Below are 19955 nucleotides of genomic sequence, written 5' to 3'. Positions count from 1 at the left end.
CTTTTTTTTAGAAATGATGCGTGAACTTATTCAAATATATTTCATGCAAATAACAGTGAGAGTAGTTTTGCAGCCTGACATTGAATCGAATACTTTCTTTACTTTCTTGAGACTGGACATAAAAAAAACATGTTGAATTATTCTTTCTTTCAACCTCATGTTAGAAGTCAGTTCCTGTTTATTTACAGCTCCAGTCCATATGAATACTGTTTGTTCTGTTTAGTCTGATACGACATTAAAGCACAAGCAGAACGTGGAGAGAGATCGTTTTTGTTTCATCTGTGATTATCAGTTATCATTATAAGTGTCAGAAGAAAGAAGAAGGACAAACGGCAGAATCACTCATGTTTGGACACTGAGATGAGACTGATGTTGCAAGTGTCTCTGGCTCCAGAGCTGAGTTAGAAACCAGGATGTGGTCATGATAAAAAAGAGCCTTGTGTTTTCTTCGTGGTTGATGAAGTTGTAAGAAACAGATATGAATCTGCTCTGACCTTCCGCGGCTTCTTTTCTCTTCACATACAAGTTTTGTGGCTTTTGCAACCTGAATTACAACAGCCCATCTTAAAAACTGCTAAACAAACAAAGTGAACACAGAAATGTTTTTAAAAAAGCATGTGCACTTTAGATTAAGTTAACGAGAGCAGACGACAGATCGCTAGAGAAGAAACATGGAAAACATCTGTGTTTATTCATTTATTGTTTTGTGCAAATACTTAAAAAAAGGGAAATAACTTCATTTGGCAGCAAAGCAGCAGTGGTGTTCAGACAAGGGTTTGTCACAGAGTCACTGGTCCCAGTAAAACCTGACGAGAGGTGACATGTCCCACACAGCAGGAACCAGGAGTTCATCAGGGTTTCTCCTGGGATCCAAATGGAGCTCAGTGACGTTTCAAATAAATCTAAATCCTTCCTATATTAAAAGTATTTACAAGGTTGGGTTCTGGACCCTGTGCAGAACCCGTCTCTCTTCTTCTTCTCACACACACATTCAGCTGTCGGTGTCATCGGGCAGAACATCCTCCTGCTCCCCCTCATTCTTTGTAAATCCCCCTGTGAGGTGTCTCGGTGCAGGAGGAGGGGAGGGGAGGGGGAATAGTCAGGGTTGCCGTGGTTTCTTGCTTTGCCCTTGCTGGTCCGGTATGTGTCTGAAGCGGTGCCTGTCACCATAGAAACAACCTGTGGTCCGTCAATAGTGTCCAATTACAGGCGCCCTCTGTCTGGACGGGTCAGAACCAGAGGAGGTTATTTGTGTATTTGAACACATTTGTATAAAGTGAGTTTCATGTTCAATTCCCTCTTGTGACGCGTGTAGAACAACGTGCATGATGGGTGATTTCCTCTGAACTCCTGTGGAAGCTGAGCTGTGTTCCTGCAGCACTGAAGCCCCGGCTGGTTCTGGTCCTTTATGTGGAGGGAAGAGTCCGCTGGAGCCAATAGTCCGGGTACCGGACCTCCAGCTTGGCGCTCCCCAGCTCCACCCCCTGGCCAGGAGGACACATAGACGTTACATAATGTCTATAAAAAGGCACAAGAATGGGACAATGCCCGGGACAGAGACATTCAAGAGTAATGTGAAGGGCTCCAACTTATCTGTGGAACAGTTTACCTCTTCATTTCAGAACCGCTCAGACCCTAGAAATTTTTTACTCAATGTTAAAGACCCAATCTTTCTCACTGACTTTCATTTAAAGTCGAGTTTGAGACCTAGAGTTACTGTGCAATATTTTCATTCTCAAAAATCTATGATGTCTTATTGCTTTTTCATATTCCCTGTTTCATATATATTACACTTTTTAATCTTCGTATTTTTACGCATTTTCAGAACTCTTGTCAGCTGTGGTTGTTCCTGTTACATGAATAAACTCTGTTCTCCTGAAACCGAGCCGGTCCTCAACTCACCTGCAGCTTCTCCAGGGCTCTGGCAGCCATGTTGCCGTTCTTGAAGTTGACGAAGGCACAGAAGCGTTCGTGAAGAACTCTGACGCTCTCTATCTCACCAAACCTGTAACCATGGAAACACAAAACCTCAAACCTCCGGCAGAGAAGTGTGGTTAAGACAACACTGACCAACTCTTTTGCTGCTGCTGGCAGTGATAAACCTGCTGCTTCAGCTTCTACTACAAGTTCTTTAACTATTAAAACACAGCAAAACTACCTCCTACCTACAAAATAACTTCTGTTCTAACTACTGTAATTCTACTGCAACAACTACTACTATCTACTGTCTTCAGTAAATACACTTTTATAACTTTAACTTTTAATGCGGAGGTACCACTATTTCTAATAACACTTTAAAACCATCTTCTTTCTAGTTATTATAAGTAAGTTCTAAGAACCTGTGATGCCTCGTCTTAAAAATGCAGATGTCTTTAAAATGCTGCTTTATTGGAACCTGCTCTGATTTATTTAGTAGATCGTTATAAGTGCCGGGACTCATTTGAGTGTAAGACACACAGACTGTAAATAAAGATGGACGCCACTTCTGCACAGTTTAGTGATCAGGGGATTGAGCCAAGGTGGATATGACCTATACTCCCACCAGCCACCAGGGGGGCAATGGAGACAATTTGGCTCCACTTTAAGAGAGCTGTCCTGTCGTCCATCTTTAGTTACAGTCGAAAAACAATCAGCAGGTTTCTGTTGAGACATTACATTGACTTACACTATATGGACAAAAGTATTGGGACACACTTCTTAATCATTGAATTCACTGTAGGTGTAGGTGTCCCAATACCTTTGTCCATTTAGTGTACTCTAACCAGAATAGTGACTGCTTGCCTAACCTTGATCTAAACCTAACCTTAAAACGTCACCTTACAATATGTAACACAACATCAGTACAACCTGGATCACACACACATGCACACATATTGATTTTACATTTTGAAGATCTCCCGGAGGTCTTTCTCTGTAACTTCTAGTGTAATGTTCCCAACCCACAGAGAGGGACAGCTCCTGGAAAACAGAGGAGGAAAAGAACAGAGGAAAGAAGGAGGTGGAGATGGGAGGGGAGGGAAGGAGGTGAATGTGAGGAGAAAGTCATGAATCACAGGAGATCAAAATGTGGGAGAGTGATACATAAAAAGATCCTCATCTTCACTACCCACAGAGGAGACTGTGCTTATTCTACATTGTACAAGACTTTTATAAATAGAAATACAGTTAGAATCTTCTTCACATCTAAATGACGATGGTGTGATTATGAGTATTGTTCATAACCATAAAACTTACCCACTCTTCTCCTGCAGAGATGTTTGCTTCAGTGCTGAAGAGGAAACAGAAAATAGATGATGTCAGTGAGACGTATTTAAAAGGTTCATTACTGTGGTCTGCTGCAATTTAAACATTTTTCTCTGTCTGGAACAGTATGAAACATAGACATCTTCTAAAAAATCTATTTGAAGTGTATCTGACTTTTTATTTTGGGAGATATGCCGTCCACTAACACGGTTTTAAGGCCTATACAGCAGCTGGCCACCAGGGGGCTTCACTTTTGGGAGCTTTCATGTCTTCATCTTGTCATATAGTCCATTGAATTAACTTTAACATCATATTAACATTGTTAACAGCTGGTTCATGGATGAACCCCCCCAATAGGAAACGAAGAGCAGTGCTGCCTCCGTGTGGACAGGTGTGGTACTGCATCTTACCTTTGGCCTCAGAGGACTTGAGGACGCCTTGAACCGTGCTGAACTTCTCCAGCAGAAGTTTACTCTGCTCCTCCTCAAAACCCATATCCTACGGTACAGAAGACAAACATAATTTTAAAACTGAAACAAAATATTCCTCATGGATTTACCTTTAAATATATATATGTTCACTGATCTACTAGTCATTTTAAGATGGTGGTCAGCCCACGACTCATTTGAATTCACAGCTTAAAGAATTTGGCCACATTGATTCCTGATCATCTCCGATTGTTGGAAGAGCAATAATATCTCACACCTGACCTTAGTGCTGACTGCTTGTGATTGAATGGCTGGGGCCAGAATGTTAAAACCGGGTCTGAACGGCTTCAGGGACAGTTCAGATAACTTGAATTCATAAACTGTTAAAGTTGTCGTGAAAGAGGAAGTCGAGGTGTTGGTCTCTTGTGCAGTTCTCACCATGAGCTGCAGAACCCGACAGCTGACGAGTTTACTGGACGCCTCGTCAATGTGCTGATCCAACTTTAACACCTGCACCATGGCCTTCTCCGCCTCTTTGTACCGCTGCAACGTGACCACACACACACACACACACACACACACACACACACACACACACACACACACACACAACAGACACACACACACACACACAGGGGGTGGAGCATGACAAAGAGCTTCAGGACACTGCACACCAACACATAACCTTCACCCATTGGACAGTACTACCTGTCAATCACACTGTGGTATCCACCCCCCCAACACATCATGTGCTTTATGGTCTGTTTGACTCTAAATGATCATAATTTACTAAATGAACATCAGTTGTTTGAAGAAGACTTGAAATTAGAGATTGAGTCATAAACTCCTTCATGTTTACTGACGTTATGAAGTGAGAAGCAGAGTCACTTTCTGAATGACTTATAGAAGCTACCAGAGGACCCCTGCTGGTCAGTAGAGAGAATACAGGGAACAGGCACTTTTCAGACCCAGACTTAACGTCCATTTATATACACAGTCTATGCTTGAACAGCAGGTGCTGACCTTTAACCCCATCAAAGCACTACCCTTACGGAAGAATCCCTTCGGCCAATCGGGAGCCAGCTCGATTGACCTCTGAGCGTCCTTGAGGGCGGCGCAGTGCCGCCCCAGACACAAGTTACAGTGAGAGCGATTCCCGTAGAACCTGAGAGACGAGAGAAAGACACGTTGAGATACAGACAGAGTTTGTCTTTCTCTAAAGTGAACGTGCGGGACGTCCTGGTTAGAGACGTTTAGTTGGGGTCAGAGGTCACAGCTCAGCTCACCTGTGGTCCTTAGGGTCACAGTAGATGGCTTCTGTAAACATGTGGACTGCCTGGCTGTACCAGCCCCGCCCAAACATCTCAATGCCCTGTTCTGGATATTGAACACACACACACACATTATTTAATACAGAGCATCTGCAGATATTGAGTATGATCGACTACGAGTCTAAATGTTGATTCAAATGTCCTCTGATAGACCCTAATGAAGCTGTAGCCGGTGAAATCCGCCCCCTAGTGTTCAACACAGGGTCATTTATTTCCTGACAGATGAATAGAGATGTGGTTTTGTGGAAAATGCTCCTGGAGCCGTATCGGGACCACCACAGCTGCTTTAAGATTCATGGTTAAAGTAGGATTCTGTTTATTAAAGCTCTGTAAGGTGAGGAAAACACTGGGATTTATTTATCTGTAAGGTCCTCATCAGTCCCTTAGTCCCTCAAGCTGTTCTATGTTTAATTTATATATTTACTTAGAATTCAAATTATGGGTTTTACTCTTATTTGTGTTTTCTAGGCGTATAGGAAACAGTGCGTCGAAAACGTACACGGAGGCACATTACAGACCAAATAATACTGCAGGGGAGGAGTTTCATCACAGAAGCTGCCGTAGGAATGAATTAACTTCTGGTTGACTCATACGAACACAGAGCTATGTGGAAACAAGGTGTAAACTCGGAGCCTGTCAGATTTAATCTCCACAGAGGGCGCTGTTGCTCAGTAAAAGTAGCATATGTAAATTCACCTGTCAGAGACTCTCCCTTCCTCTTCATTTCTTCTGTGTCCTCGCCCTGCAGTCACAGGAGTTACAGTGTTTTAATCTGTTTCCACCGATTGATAATCTACAATAAGATCTTCGGGGGGGGGGGGGGGGGGGGGTCTGGGGCCATGTGTGGTCCTGTGTGCTCCTCCTACCTGGCTGGTCCTGGCCTTGTTCTCCTTGTTCTTTGTGGTGATCTGCAGCCCTCTGCTCCTCGGGCCTTTGAGTTTGATGTGGCTGGCGGCGTTGGCCACGAATGCGCTGCTGACGTCCAGCTCTGGCTCCTGCATCACAGACACAGAAAGACACGGAGCTCAGTACAGCAGAGTGTGTGTGGTCACTGTGAACACAGGAGGACGCCTGGGCCTGAACACTGAAACGACCCAGGATACGTCACATGGACGGAATTCAGATCACATTTAATCACAGACACATTAAATATCCTTTAAATATTAAAATGTCACAATTATTCATTAGATGTATAAATAGGACAAGACCTTTATATTTGTTGACTTGTCTACTTTACATTATCCATCATGTTGTTGTTGAAACCCCCCTCCAGAAAATTATTATTGGTCACATCCATTTGACATTGATATAAAATCTTTGAGCTGTTCTAATATAAGTTACAACTAATTAATATTTGTAATATTTACTGTTCAGTTTGATAGAGAGAGAGCCGAGCAGAGGAGTCAGGGTGTGTGTGTGTGTATGTGTGTGTGTGTGTTTGTGTGTGTGTGTGTGTGTGTTTGTGTGTTTGTGTGTTTGTGTGTGTTTGTGTGTGTGTGTGTATGTGTGTTTGTGTGTGTTTGTGTGTGTTTACCAGAACTAGGTTCGTGTTTGTGGTTGTTTGTATTTTTGTGACATGCACTAAGTTTCTGTCCTCTAACCAAGTGGGTGGTGGCTTTTATTTTGAAAATCCAGCCTCTAGTCACACTGGCCGGTGAGGTCTTATCATGAACTGTATGTTTCTATTCAGTAGTGTCACTGTGTGACTGTGTCACCTGATCAACAGGAAGACAGCGAGGAGGACGACCACCAGGAGAAGAGCTGTGGTTGTTCCAGTCACTGCTGATTTCCAAGCACCTGGAGAAATCACACAATGGATGAACAGGGAATGTTGCAGGATGTTTGACTCGGAGCTGAAGTCAATGCACAGTTCCAGAACCTCTAAAGGTGATAGGACTTCACATGACTCACCTGCTCCAACAGTCAGATGTAAGGTGGTGTTACTACGTCCGTGTGTGTTCTGGGCCTCACACTGATACTTTCCACCATGTTAAGCTGTGATATCAGCAGTGGCGATTCTAGCCTGAAATTTCTGGTGGGGCAATTTTGTATGAATTTTGTCATGTCACCGTCACAAAAATAGAGGTAGCTGATTATTATAAGCAGTAGGCCTATATAGACCAGTAACATATATTATGGGCTGCATTTTGAGTGCCAGCAGGCAGCGCAACACAAAGATGTTGCCTATATGAATTAAAGCCATAGACTATATATAATCGACGTAGGATGCTTGACGTCACCCATCGGCTGAGTGAAGACTGAGAGGAGGCTGCATGCTACCCGACGTGGCTGCTAACCGGCTAGCGCTGCAGTGTTGCTGCTTCAGGATGGTCCTGATCTTCACAACGAACTCACTAGAGGAAAGTAACCTTGAAACTACACAAAAAAAACCTATTGCTTTATCAATTATCATATGCTTACATGCCTCAAGTGGTTTTAAATACGTAATTGTTAAAAAGGTTAACGTTTATTTAATGTGTAATGAACAGATTGAAGCAAATTAACTTCATTACTAGAGTCGTGTGTTTGGTTGTGACTTGATTTTAATTTTAATGAATTAAGTTAATATCAATACGCTACATGTAAATTAGACAGTTTAGAGAAGATTATAATCTCCACACCAGTGTTGTAAACAGTTCTATTTATTACATAATTATGATTTCTCTCTGAGAGAAGTGGAGACTTGATGTGGACTGTTTTCAACAGCTCTTTGGGAGATTATCACCTTGAATATTAAAGATGAGGTAGAAATACATTTTATCTATTTGTACAATGTTTTGTTTCTTTCAGTACATTTCATTTAGCTGATGCTTTTATCCAAAGCGACTTACAATATGTGCCTTCAACCATGAGGGTACAAACCCAGAGCCCAGTACATCAGTTCTGTCTTAAATCTGTGGTGCTTCCACCTGCTGAACATATAATAAACTGTAAGAACCAGTCTTTGCTGGAACATACACAACACAAAACATTCTTTTAAAGTGAGTTTCTTGTTTTCATTAGATGAAGCACTGCAGCCCCTGATGTCTTCAGCTGCAACATGGTGGAGATCGGAAGCTTCAGGCTGGTCAACACGAGGACGACATGCATCCGATGTGAGTGAACCTCTCAACAGACCCGGGTGGTGTTCACTGACGCGGTAGCCTGTTAGCTCAGGTGACGTCGGACCGGAGCGTCAGCCTGTTTCCGGGTGACGCTGGCGCTGGAGTCGAGTAGCTTGCTGGGAGACGTCGCAGGGCCCATCTGAATAATCACCACTCTCCCATGTTAACTGAGGTCTGTGTGGTTCACGCTGATTGGTGCTTCTATGGCACTGGTCTGCCGCTTCCCCTGTGTGCCCGAGCTGAGAAGTACGGCAAGAGGGAAGTGTTTCACACAGCGAGCACACAGACAGAAACACACACAAATCAAATGACTCCAAAACAAGACTATAATGCTTGTGAGTCTCGTTTATTCACACACACATTCACGCTTCTTTGCATATAAAACAAAATAAAATATATTTTTGCCACAAAGTTCAGATATGCAGTATTTAGCTTTCTGCACACCAGCGCCACCAGGTGGGGCTGTGCCCCACTTGCCCCTTATGTAGAAACACCACTGATTATAGTCATTATGGCCTTTAGAAAAATGTTTTTTTGGAGGAGGTGGGGTAGTGCACTATAGGCCCCTGAGACGCGGCTTAAGAATTTGTCCTTTTGTACTTTTACACTTTTACTTAAGTAAAAAGCTTGAGTTGATACTTCAACTTCTGCAGAAGTATTTTTAAACCCTAGTATCTATACTTCTACTTAAGTAATGAATTTGAATACTTTTGACACCTCTGCCACACACTGATGACAATTCCTGCATCGAGAGGAGAGGACCTCAGTCATAATAATAATAATAATAATAATAATAACAATAACATGTTTCAGCCTCTGTAATATTTTGAGCTCTAGAAGATAGAAACTTCAAAACAAAGATACAAATTAATACTGATGATAATTCCTTTATATATTTTCTTTCTGCATCACTTTACAAGTGGTGATCTGAAAATGAATGAACGGTTCATTTATATTTTTTACTTTTTTTCTCAAACTCACTATAGGTGAATCAGAAGTCTGAGTGTAAAATAGAGTGACAACATGAATGTAGACGTACAGTACCTGTCACAGTGAGAAGAAGGACAACAAATCCACTCGCTGCTGCAGTTACACTCATAGTAGCTGCTGCTCTCGTCTGTGACTTCAAACAAGAAAAACATCCACAGATAAATAATGTGCACAAGATGAAACTCAGTCATATCACAGACACGTCTACCTACAACACAGAAGAGTCTGAGAATAAAGACAGATTCTGTAAGAGAAGATACATTTAAACTGTTAAACACACCCACCTTCCTTCCTTCCTCTTTACACCTTCATGCTGAGCCCGGACGAGTGTGAGAAACAACTTTAGTGGCCGTTCATACCAAACCTGAATCATCTACATCACAACATCTCACTGACACAAGAAAGACAAATTTAAGGAGACTTGAGAGAAACTGAGGTGTTTTTAATCTCACCTGTTCAGTGTCTCATTAAGATTCAATAAAGCTTGACATGAAAAAGACAACTTAAAGAAAGATTTAAAATTGACCTGGAAAATAAACTGCCATTAATACTGTTGGAGCCATTTTATTTTAGAACAAGTTTGACTATAGCTGACCAGCTGAGACTAAAACCAGTCAGTGACGTCACATACAGCAGAACGAGGTCAATGGAACCAGGTGTTGACGAGAGACAAAGACGCGGCAGAGAAACAGATTTTCAACCGCACGCTCCTAAGTTTGTTGATTTTCATTAATTACCGTTTGTTATTTTGCTACTTTAAACTTCAACATAATTTAATTACTAAACGTTAAGCTACCAGTTGACTTGACCTAGATGTCAGGCCTCCTCATATACACACCACACGCAGTGTGTATATGAGGTGGCCTGACATCTAGGTCAAGTCAACTGGAAAAGCACCGAAAACACCTAGTATCTCTCATCCTGCTCCACATTCACACTCTTTCTAGTGTAACCAAGGGTCACACAAGCATTCTTCCACCTCGTCTCTGCAGCGGGACCCGCAAGCAGCTCAACTCACGGGAAGAAGACAATAAATATGTGTGTGCTGGAAGTCTCGTTTGGTGTGTGAATTACTTTATTATGAAAAGGAGGAGCAAAAGACAGATTAAATACTGGAAGTGAGATTAAAATATTGTAAGAGTTTCATAACAACAGCAAATGGGAACAAATGAGATTCACATTTAATGTAAAAATACAAATATACTGACAGAGTAAAATAAACTTTTAATGATCCCTGAAAGAATCTGCTTTGTTGCAAAACTGTACATCACAAAGTTAGAAAAGAGGAAGTTGTGAGTGAACAACAAATGAAATAAACAAGACTTTAAATTCATACGAAAATAGAAAAAGTATAATTAACATCAGTCTCCGAAAGGTGCAGCATACAAACTTATTATTTTAATAAAATTACCAAAACTAATATTATAATGATACATCAATCATCCTAATGAAGAATAAGTAATAATATATTATCTTTTTTGTGTAACTTATAAACCTGGATCACAGCAGTACAACATTATTCTGTTCGTAACAATATTCGAGCTTCACACCCTGAGAGAGACGTCCGAGGAAAATGGCCGCTGTGTGAACGTGGTGGATTAAAACACACCTAACTCCTTCTTCTTCACGTGTTTAACACCTGATGTGAGAAATACTACAAAACACTAAAGTGAAATCAATGGGCCTGATGCAAACTTTGAACAGACACCAGAGGCAACACAGCTCATCTGGTGTCAGCAGTTCACTTTGTGTTAACGGTCACATTCAAGGCGTTCATCACGTCAGTAGCAGCTCACATCCACATGAGACGTGCTCCCTCCAGTCCTCAGAGGAAATGAGTACAACTCCCGATCGGCTGATGATGGAAACGATGGAAACAATAGTGTAGAAACAGAAAGAAGTGAAAGGGATAGAATCCTCTCTGTGGTTTTATCAGTAAAACTCTTTACTACCATCTAGTGGCAGCAGTGTCACACTACAATTAACTAATTATGCTTGTTTTGATAATTTTAAGAATAGAAACAAGTTATTTACAAGTCAACAGTTTGTCGACCGTCTGACACACACCGCAGATATTTATATGTTTGAAGCTGCAAGTTATAGAATGTTGATATTTTTCATTCAAGCTAAATGTGGCAATTTTAACAACTTCTACAAGTTGCTGATATATTTCAGATAAAAGTCGAGTCACCGAAGTCGTTTGGATTCATCCACTGGGCAATTTATCCATGAGCTGTCAAGACAAGTCACTTAAAACTGAACATTCACTTCAACAATGATGCTGGAGTCTGTCACCAAAGAAGGATTCATCCTGTGGGGACCATGATCAGTTAAATTAACTTCTATTCAAATCCATCCCGCAGCTGTTGAGATATTTCCATTGGGACTCAGGTGATTTCCAGACGTTGGTCTAAACAGCACGACGTTTTTGGACTGTGCTGTAAAATGCAGCTGGATCCTCTCCAGTGTCCTGACCTCTGGTTCTGAAAGGAGATAAAACTAATGAATGATCAGGAGGTCATGGAGACGTAGCATTAAAGGAGACATACTGAGTTTCAAAGTTCTGCAAAGTTAAAAAGCCCAAAGTCTGAGTTCCTCTCCTGGTAAAACAAGCTCCTCTGCCCCACAGAAATCGGCAGAAGCTAGCGCTGTAGCAAATGTAGCATAAGCAGCATTTAAACGTAAACAGTGGTGCATTGAACACCTTGTGTTACGAAGTTTTGCATCAATGTTAGCGGAGGAGGTGATTCTTTGCGTTCTCGTGGAAAACATCTCTTAGGAAGATGATGTGGGTTAAAATACGTGTTGAATGCTTCAATACAGGCTGAATGTCAGTCTCTGCTTCCGTCGTCTGGAACAGCAGCTTCTAACACCAGCATCTGGAGAGAACTTTAGAATCCATTGTGTCGCTGCCTTTTTAAAACATTGGCTGCTGATTGGGGAACACCTCTGACACACCCACCAGACGAGAGCCCGCTGCACACGGGTTCAAACAAACATGTCGTTCACCACGGAAACGTTAGTTAAACTATAAGAAATGATTTGAGATTGAATGTTTCCCTTGTAAAGTGAGAGTGGAGGATTTCCTACACGCACAGGAAGTGCTTAACCAATCACAACCGAGTGGGCCGGGTGACCAATCAGAGCAGACTGGGCATTATCAGGAGGGGGGGCCTTAAAGAGACAGGAGCTGAAACCAAGTGTTTGAGATAGAGGCTGAAGAGAGGAGCTGCAGCAATAGACAGTCTGAGGAAAGTGATGTTTTCTGAACATCAAACATTTTAAAGTCACGATACTAATTAAAATTATCAAACTGAATGTGAGCAGAATACGTCTCCTTTAACAAATACACATGTTTAAACAAACAAGAAAATTAAAGTGTAAAAACAAATGACTTCTATAAGGTTATATCTCTGTTTATTGTGTTTTGTGGTGTTAGTGAGGATAATGGTCCTGAATGAAGAGCTGCTCACCTCGGGGCAGATCTGTTAAAGTTGACAGAAGCGTACGTAACCTCCTCCGCCTCCTTGTGTTCGCTGGGTTCAGCTGATCTGACGTTGGAGTGGACGGGATCCGTCTCTCTCTTCATGAAGTGGACACTGGCATAGTTAAGGTCACAGTTTTCCCCAGACTGATTGTGTCGACGCTGCAAACACAAATTTGCATTTGAATCTTGTCCTTGTGGCAGAATGGACAACGTTAGAGTCCAACTAAAGCAGCTATTGATTTATTTAAAGCGCCTCCTTCTACACCAGACGTGTTTCAAGGACAGGAAACATGTGATTCTACTAAAAACCAAAAGGAGGGAAGGTCTTCAGTTTGAATTCCAAACACTAACACGACAAACTTCTCACTCAGTGTGTCTGGGAGCCTCTTGTGTGTGTGCTTTCACATCGGTTGTGTCCAGATAAAACTACATCTGGGAGCTGGATGTTTCGCACAGCTCAGAAAATTATAACACTCAGCAATTTGCTTCAATGGATAGATTACCAGAAGGAAATTCAAACACCAGATGATTATTTTTACAATGACAATTTTGACTGTGATTTTAATAACTACTTTTTAATCTTCACATGAGAGAGAAAAGGGTTTGACTTGAGAAATAGTGGCGTTTGAAAGGATTGGACGCTGAACTGTGTGTCTCACCTGCTCACTGTGTTCAAGTCTGTCCCCAGGATCAGCAGATTGATGAGAATTTCTCTTTTTTCTGATCAATTGAACCAAACAACAAACAATACACATAATAATTGAGTTGATTTAATTTAACAGGACAGATTTTCAGGAATTCATCGTACAAAGCTTTAGTGGAACAGATTTTCTCACCTGATCAGTAGCAACACAGAGAGGAGAGTCACAGCGAGGAAAACTGCAGCAGCTGATCCAATGAGTGCTGATTTCCATGATCCAGGTAAAACTATGATGAAATAACTTTACTCTATCATTCACGAAATCACAATACTTAAAGGTGCAGGACGAAATATTTACAAAAACAACTTTTGTCATGTTTGCTAAACCTGTCTTGTTGTTCTGACTGAATAGAAAGAAAGTTTATTTTCTAATAACGCGTTTTGAAGAGTTCTAAGATCTCAGAGTGGCCTGTGTGTGGGCGTGTCTCTTAAAATGTTTATGAGTCACTGCTCCCCCTGCTGGGAGGTGTATGTGTGACGTGTGCACAGGAGCAGGGTTTTGTTTTATTTTTGTTTAAACTGGAAAGGACAAAGAATGGCTAAAGTCAATACACAGCTCCAGAACCTTTAAAGGTTCTAGGACTTCACATGACTCACCTAGATGTAAGGTGGCCTTACTACGTCCGTGTGTGTTCTGGGCCTCACACTGATACTTTCCACCATGTTCAGCTGTGATATTAGTGATGGTGAAGTTTTGTCCTGATTCTGTTGGTGAGTCCTCGTCCTCCTTGTACCAGGTGTAGTGAGCTGCTGGGTTAGCATCACTGCTGCAGGTCAGAGTCACCGAGCTGCCCTCCATGATCTCACCAGAGGGACTCACTGACACAGAGGGAGGCTTTGGAGCGTCTGGTGTAAAACATCCAAGATCATGAAGTCAACTCAGAAATATTCATTAACCAAAGTGAAGAACTTTTCAATCTCTGGTTTTGATAAGTGCTTCTTAAATATAGATGATCATTATTAACCCGGGGCACCAGCACAGACAAAAGCAGGTACTGAGGGTTTTGTTTTCAGACTGTAGTTGTGAATATACAAAATAACTCAACATTTAAACCAAACTTACTGAATATTATAGAGAATATTAACTCTTCAGCTGATCGATCAAAGGTCAGAGGTCAAGGTGAGCAAATATTTGACCCAAAAGACACATTTTACAAGATATTTCCACAAATAGCAGAGAGACAAAATCATATACTGATCAGAACTTTATTCCCCATCATATAATGATAGATGATTTATAAGTAATGTCACAAAGAAGTTAGAGATTTACATCATGAATCCTTAAAACTTCCTTTCTGCTGTAATCCTGCCTCTAATGCGACTATAGAGACGACCTGAAGCTTATATACATTAAAAAATAATCTATGATCATATGATGGGAATGTCGTCACTATGAGTTTAGAAAATGACGTCATATAGTGTAGCTATGCAACAACAGATGTTTTCATCCCAGTCCGTTTGTTTGTTGGTTGTTGATTTAAAGCAAAATTACACAAAAACTACTGAGTCGATTAGCATGAAACTTGGAGGTAGGATGAGGAACGGGTTAGGGAAGAACTCAGTAAACTTTGGTGTGAATCCAGATAAGGGGGCGGACCCAGGAACCTTCTGTATGATTGCGAGACAGTGCTGGGTTTCATGGACATGTAGATGTTTTCTACTCACACTGGACGTCTAAGTGTAGAGACGTGGAGTTGATCCGTCCGTACTGATTCTCAGACTTGCAGGAGTAGACCCCGCTGTCCTCAGAGCTGATGGAGGAGAGATGATAAACGCCCTCTGGTCCTTGAAGCAGAGCTCGGTTCTCCTTGTACCAGGTGTAGTTAGCTGCTGGGTTAGCATCACTGCTGCAGGTCAGAGTCACCGAGCTGCCCTCCATGATCTCACCAGAGGGACTCACTGACACAGAGGAGGACTGTGGAGCATCTGGATTTACATGGATGTTAATGGATTTGAAGAATGTTGCAGCATCTGAAAATTTGAAGATGTGCAAAACCTCTCGGCTTTTGAATATTTCCAAATATTCACTCACATTTCACATTTATTAAGACACTTTTAGACGCTGTCTTCCCCAGAGTATTCTCAGCTGTGCAGTAATATTCTCCAGAGTCAGACATTGGGATGTAGCTGAAAACCAGCTGAGCTGCTCTGTTGAGCAAAGTCTGGTTCTCCTTGTACCAGGTGTATGCAGGGGGTGGGTTAGCATCACTGCTGCAGGTCAGAGACACCGAGCTGTCCTTCAGAATGTCTCCAGGTTGACTCAGCTGCACTAAAGGAACCTTCGGAGCATCTGCAGAATATAAACAGATCTTTACATGAGAATATGGCTTTATAGAATATAGTCTTTTAGTAGTTTGCAGCCGTCCCTGGTTCTCAGCATCTTTAGAAGAGTGTTTGATTTACTTTTGGACACAGGACGGCCCCTTTAGTGTTCAGTAGTTTTACCAAGTAATTACTGTTTGTATTAAATACAGACTTCACTAAACTGAACATGTCACCTCTGTCTTAGGAATCACTGAGTGGGATTTGTATGTGTCCTGTTCACATACATGCAAAATATGAAGGGAAAAGTGGAAGTGAAAATGGAAGACGAGCCACTGTGATTAAAGTTTTTTCTCACTTTCTGTTATCTTGTCTTTCTCTGTGTGTGGATGGGTGAGGAGAATCCTTTCTATTTTCTTCATTGCTCTTAGTCTATATTCTGCTGGATATGAAAAGTGCTTTAATAACAAAGTTCGATTTGGTCTTTTCAAGGGATTTTTTTTTACTATGATTAAAATATAGAAAATCACCAGGCTAAACCTTTCAAGTTTCCACAAGGGACATTTTGGAGTCAACTCACACACAGGGGACGAGTGGTGATGCTCATAAGAACAGGAATAGTTGTTTTCAGGGTGAAGGAATCCCTTGAAAGTTGGAGACGTTTCCCCGGGAATTTTTGTTCCATTCTCGTACCAGACAAAGGAAGGACGACCAGAGAGAAGACAGCTGCTGTGACAAGTCAGTGTTGGACCAATCGGAGACCAGATCACCTGAACATCTGGATCTGGAACAGGAAACACACATAGAAGCAGCTGTGGGAAACCAGGTTGAGAACCAGTGAACAACACAGTGACTTAGTGTTCTTCAGTACCTGTGACAGTCAGAGTTGTGCCAGGGAAACTTCTGTTCCATTCAAACGACTGTGATTTGAATGTGAAGCGATACTGGGCTGAATCGCTCAGTCTCAGGTTCTTTATTCTCAGAGTGGAGAGCCCTTGCCCTGGATCAAGTACCTCAACACGAGCTGTGAACTCTGGGTCGTTGAGTAAGTCCACAGCTGGAGGATGATACAGCTCCTCATCCTTACGCTCAGCAACGAACCAGGACTTAGTGATTAGATAGTAACTGCTGTAAATGCAAGAGATGTCCACTGATGAGCCTTTAAAGGCACAGATGTTCCTGTGGATGTAATTCACTCTGTCACATGAATTTCCATAGACACCTGAAAAACAAAAACCTTTTGACTATCACCATGACAACAATAATCTTTACATCTGTATTTAACAATAATTCACAGATGGCTGTTTCCAATGTCAGGAAATAAATAATGCAGAAAAGATGCTACATTTTGCTTTACAGTAAAAAACGATGATGTTTTGAATTCCAGCTCTACATCTGTGGTTGTATTTGTGATATAATTTCATCACCTCCACTCAGAGGTTATGTTTTCACCCCAGTCCGTTGGCTGGTTGGTGTGCATACACAATTACGCAACAATTACTTGAAAGATTTTGATTTTGAAGGATTTTATTTTTACTTTTTTTAGCATTGCAAGATAGTGTTTTTCTTAATTTCCACGTTTTCCCAGAATCAAATTCATGGATCTTGATGGAAAAGATCCGACATATTCAGAGGCCTGATATCGAGGAGTGTGTGTAATATGGAGCAGCTTGATTGAATTGAATGGACTGTTGGGCCTTGGATGAGGAATGTGCTCTTCTGCTACTCTAGTTTGGACTCATTCAATTTCATTGTTCAACAATCTTATGAATCAATGACAATGTTCTTTTAATATATGTTGTGTCAGCTGATGTGTCAGACTCTGGATTAGCCTTCAAATCCATTTCAGACTCTAGTCAGTGTTTTAGCTCAAAAGGTTAAAAGAGCAGAACATAATTGGTCTTTGGAAGAAGTAAACTCACACATTGGAGCAGAGGGGAAATCCTTGTGGCCTCTCACAGCACAGGAAATGCTGTCTCTTGAATAAAAGTAGTTGGTATAAGATTTTTCTCCCGGTGTCCTTTGTCCGTTCTTGTACCAGATGTAGGACAGACTGGGAGTTGGAGAACAACTGGTTCGACACTCCACACTTGACTCTGAACAGTCCCCTATCAAGCAAGCTGACATTTTTGTGCTGATCACCTTGACACCTGTGTAAGTAAATAAACACACACACATCATCTTAGACAGAGCTGTCCACATACACAAACCATAGATTCACTGTTTCAAACTGAAATGTTACCTGTGACAGACAAGGAGACTCCAGGTGAACCAGTAAAACTCCCAGTCAGGTGGTTTGTTGTGAACCTGAACTGGTAAACAGCTGAGTCGCTGTCTCTCAGGTCTGTGATGGTCAGAGTGCAGGCCTTGTTTCCACAGTCATACTTCACACGACCTGTGTACTCAGAGGCTTCTCTCAGATCCACAGGTTCACCATCCTGCACTTTAGTAAACCAGAACGCTTTCTTCACTGCAACATCAAGGTCATCTATTCTGGATGGGTGCCTGTAGGAGCAGCGTATTTGCACTTTCGATCCTTTTACAGCACAGATCGGAGTAGGAGTGCACGTCACTCCCCAGGGATCCGCACCCTGCACCACTGTAACCACAGCACAAACTAGAATTATCAGCCTGCTGAAGGATGCCTCCACCAACCAGAGCATTTTCAGTCTGTGTTCCTCTTTCCAGAATCATATGATGTCACTTTGACGTTTGAGCTTTGAAATGTGATGAGTTCATCTTTTCACTTTGGGATTTCTCCAAAGGCAAACTAGAAATATCATGATCGAGAGGCCAAACACAGGTTTCATGAGGCCACAGTGACCTTGACCTTCAACAACAAAAACCTCATCAGTTCATCTTTGAGTCCAAATGATGAACAATTGTTACAAATATGAAGAAATTCCCTCGAACGCATCTTGAGATATTAAGTTCACAAAAATCAGACAACGAGACGACATGAAAACAAGATGCATGAGGTCACCGGCACTGAAACACATTTCCATGAGCAGCATTTCAACTCATGACTCCACACACTGATGACAACTCCTGCATCGAGACGAGAGGAGCTCATTCATGATGAGAATAATAATAATAATAAATTATTTTTATTATAATAACATGTTTCAGACTCTGTAGTATTTTGAGCTCTAGACGATAGAAACCTTGATCTGCCTGAAATAAAATTTTAACAATGATACAAATTAATACTGATGATAATTCCTTCATATATTTTCTTTCTGCATCACTTTACAGGTGGTGATCTGAAAATGAATGAATGATTCATTTATATGTTTTACTTTCTTTCTTAAACTCACTTCAGGTGAATCAGAAGTCTGAGTGTAAAATAGAGTGAGAACATGAATGTAGACGTACAGTACCTGTCACAGTGAGAAGAAGGACAACAAATCCACTCGTTGCTGCAGTTACACTCATAGTAGCTGCTGCTCTCGTCTGTGACTTCAAACAATAAAAACGTCCACAGATAAATAATATGCACAAGATGAAACTCAGTCACATCACAGACACGTCTACCTACAACACAGAAGAGGCTGACAAAGTCAACTGTTTGACACATTCACCTTCCTTCCTCTTTACACTTACATGCTTGCTGAGCAAGAAGGTGTTATATTAAACCTAAAACAAAGAAGTAACATGTGGTTTGTACAAACTGTGAATTTCTTCATTTTACAAAGCGTGAGAAACGACTTCAGTGTCTGTTCCCACCAAACCTGAATCCTCCTCAACTGAAGCTGTGAGCAGCGTTGGACATACAGACATTTTTTAGTTTGTTCCATGTCCCATCCACTGACATGGAAGAGTCCGGGTTTATGACAAATACTGCAGCCAGCCACCAGGGGTTGACAGATATCATTTGGCGTCACTTTGGGGGTAGCTGTCTTGTTGTCCATCTATATATTCAGTATCATACATGAAGTTTAGTGAAGATTAGACATTGTAAATTTGAGTTAAAAAAAAAATCCTGTTTCATGGTGAAACATCAAAGTTTGACATGTCACCATGGAAACGTGAATATATAACATGTATTATTTTTGTGTTCCTGGATGAGCGGGTTTCACTTCTGCAACGATCTCCTGTTAAATCTTCAAAATGTAACGACTGTACTTTAATTGTCCAGAAACATTAATAGCAATAATCTTGTTGACCTAGTTTTTATGTCGAGTGCTTCATGATTCTCAGCTGACGACCTCAATAGTCCTTTAAATATTATCATGTCACAATTCATCATTAGATATATAAATATGACAAGACCTATATATTTGTTGACTTGTGTACTTTACATTATCCAGAATAATGTTGTTGAAACCCCCCCTCCAGAAAATGATTATTGGTCACTCCCATTGATTGATATAAAATCTTTTATCTGTTCTAATATTAGTTACAACTAAT

The 19955-nt window shown here is 41.3% G+C and overlaps 2 protein-coding genes across 2 annotated transcripts; both read right to left on the bottom strand.

The window, feature by feature from the left end:
• Window positions 1-1406: 1406 nt before the first annotated feature.
• On the bottom strand, window positions 1407-7277 carry LOC132997941 (tetratricopeptide repeat protein 31-like). The gene is made up of 12 exons (XM_061067497.1): window positions 7243-7277; window positions 6718-6799; window positions 5869-5997; window positions 5699-5744; window positions 4958-5048; window positions 4695-4836; window positions 4110-4214; window positions 3654-3741; window positions 3235-3268; window positions 2884-2958; window positions 1903-2005; window positions 1407-1484 (listed from the first exon to the last, which is right to left on the bottom strand). Exons 1-12 carry the CDS (start codon window positions 7275-7277, stop codon window positions 1407-1409), a joined length of 1008 nt encoding a protein of 335 aa, XP_060923480.1.
• Window positions 7278-13415: 6138 nt separating this feature from the next.
• LOC132997939 (B-cell receptor CD22-like) lies at window positions 13416-18208 on the bottom strand. Its single transcript, XM_061067495.1, has 8 exons — window positions 17788-18208; window positions 17584-17695; window positions 16417-16673; window positions 16126-16323; window positions 15316-15573; window positions 14949-15209; window positions 13881-14129; window positions 13416-13510 (listed from the first exon to the last, which is right to left on the bottom strand). The coding sequence occupies exons 1-8, from the start codon at window positions 18206-18208 to the stop codon at window positions 13416-13418; spliced, it is 1851 nt and encodes a 616-aa protein (XP_060923478.1).
• Window positions 18209-19955: the final 1747 nt, after the last annotated feature.

This window comes from Limanda limanda, chromosome 2, assembly GCF_963576545.1.
Source record: "Limanda limanda chromosome 2, fLimLim1.1, whole genome shotgun sequence".
Classification (NCBI taxonomy): domain Eukaryota; kingdom Metazoa; phylum Chordata; class Actinopteri; order Pleuronectiformes; family Pleuronectidae; genus Limanda; species Limanda limanda.
This window is presented reverse-complemented; position numbering and strand designations above follow the sequence as displayed.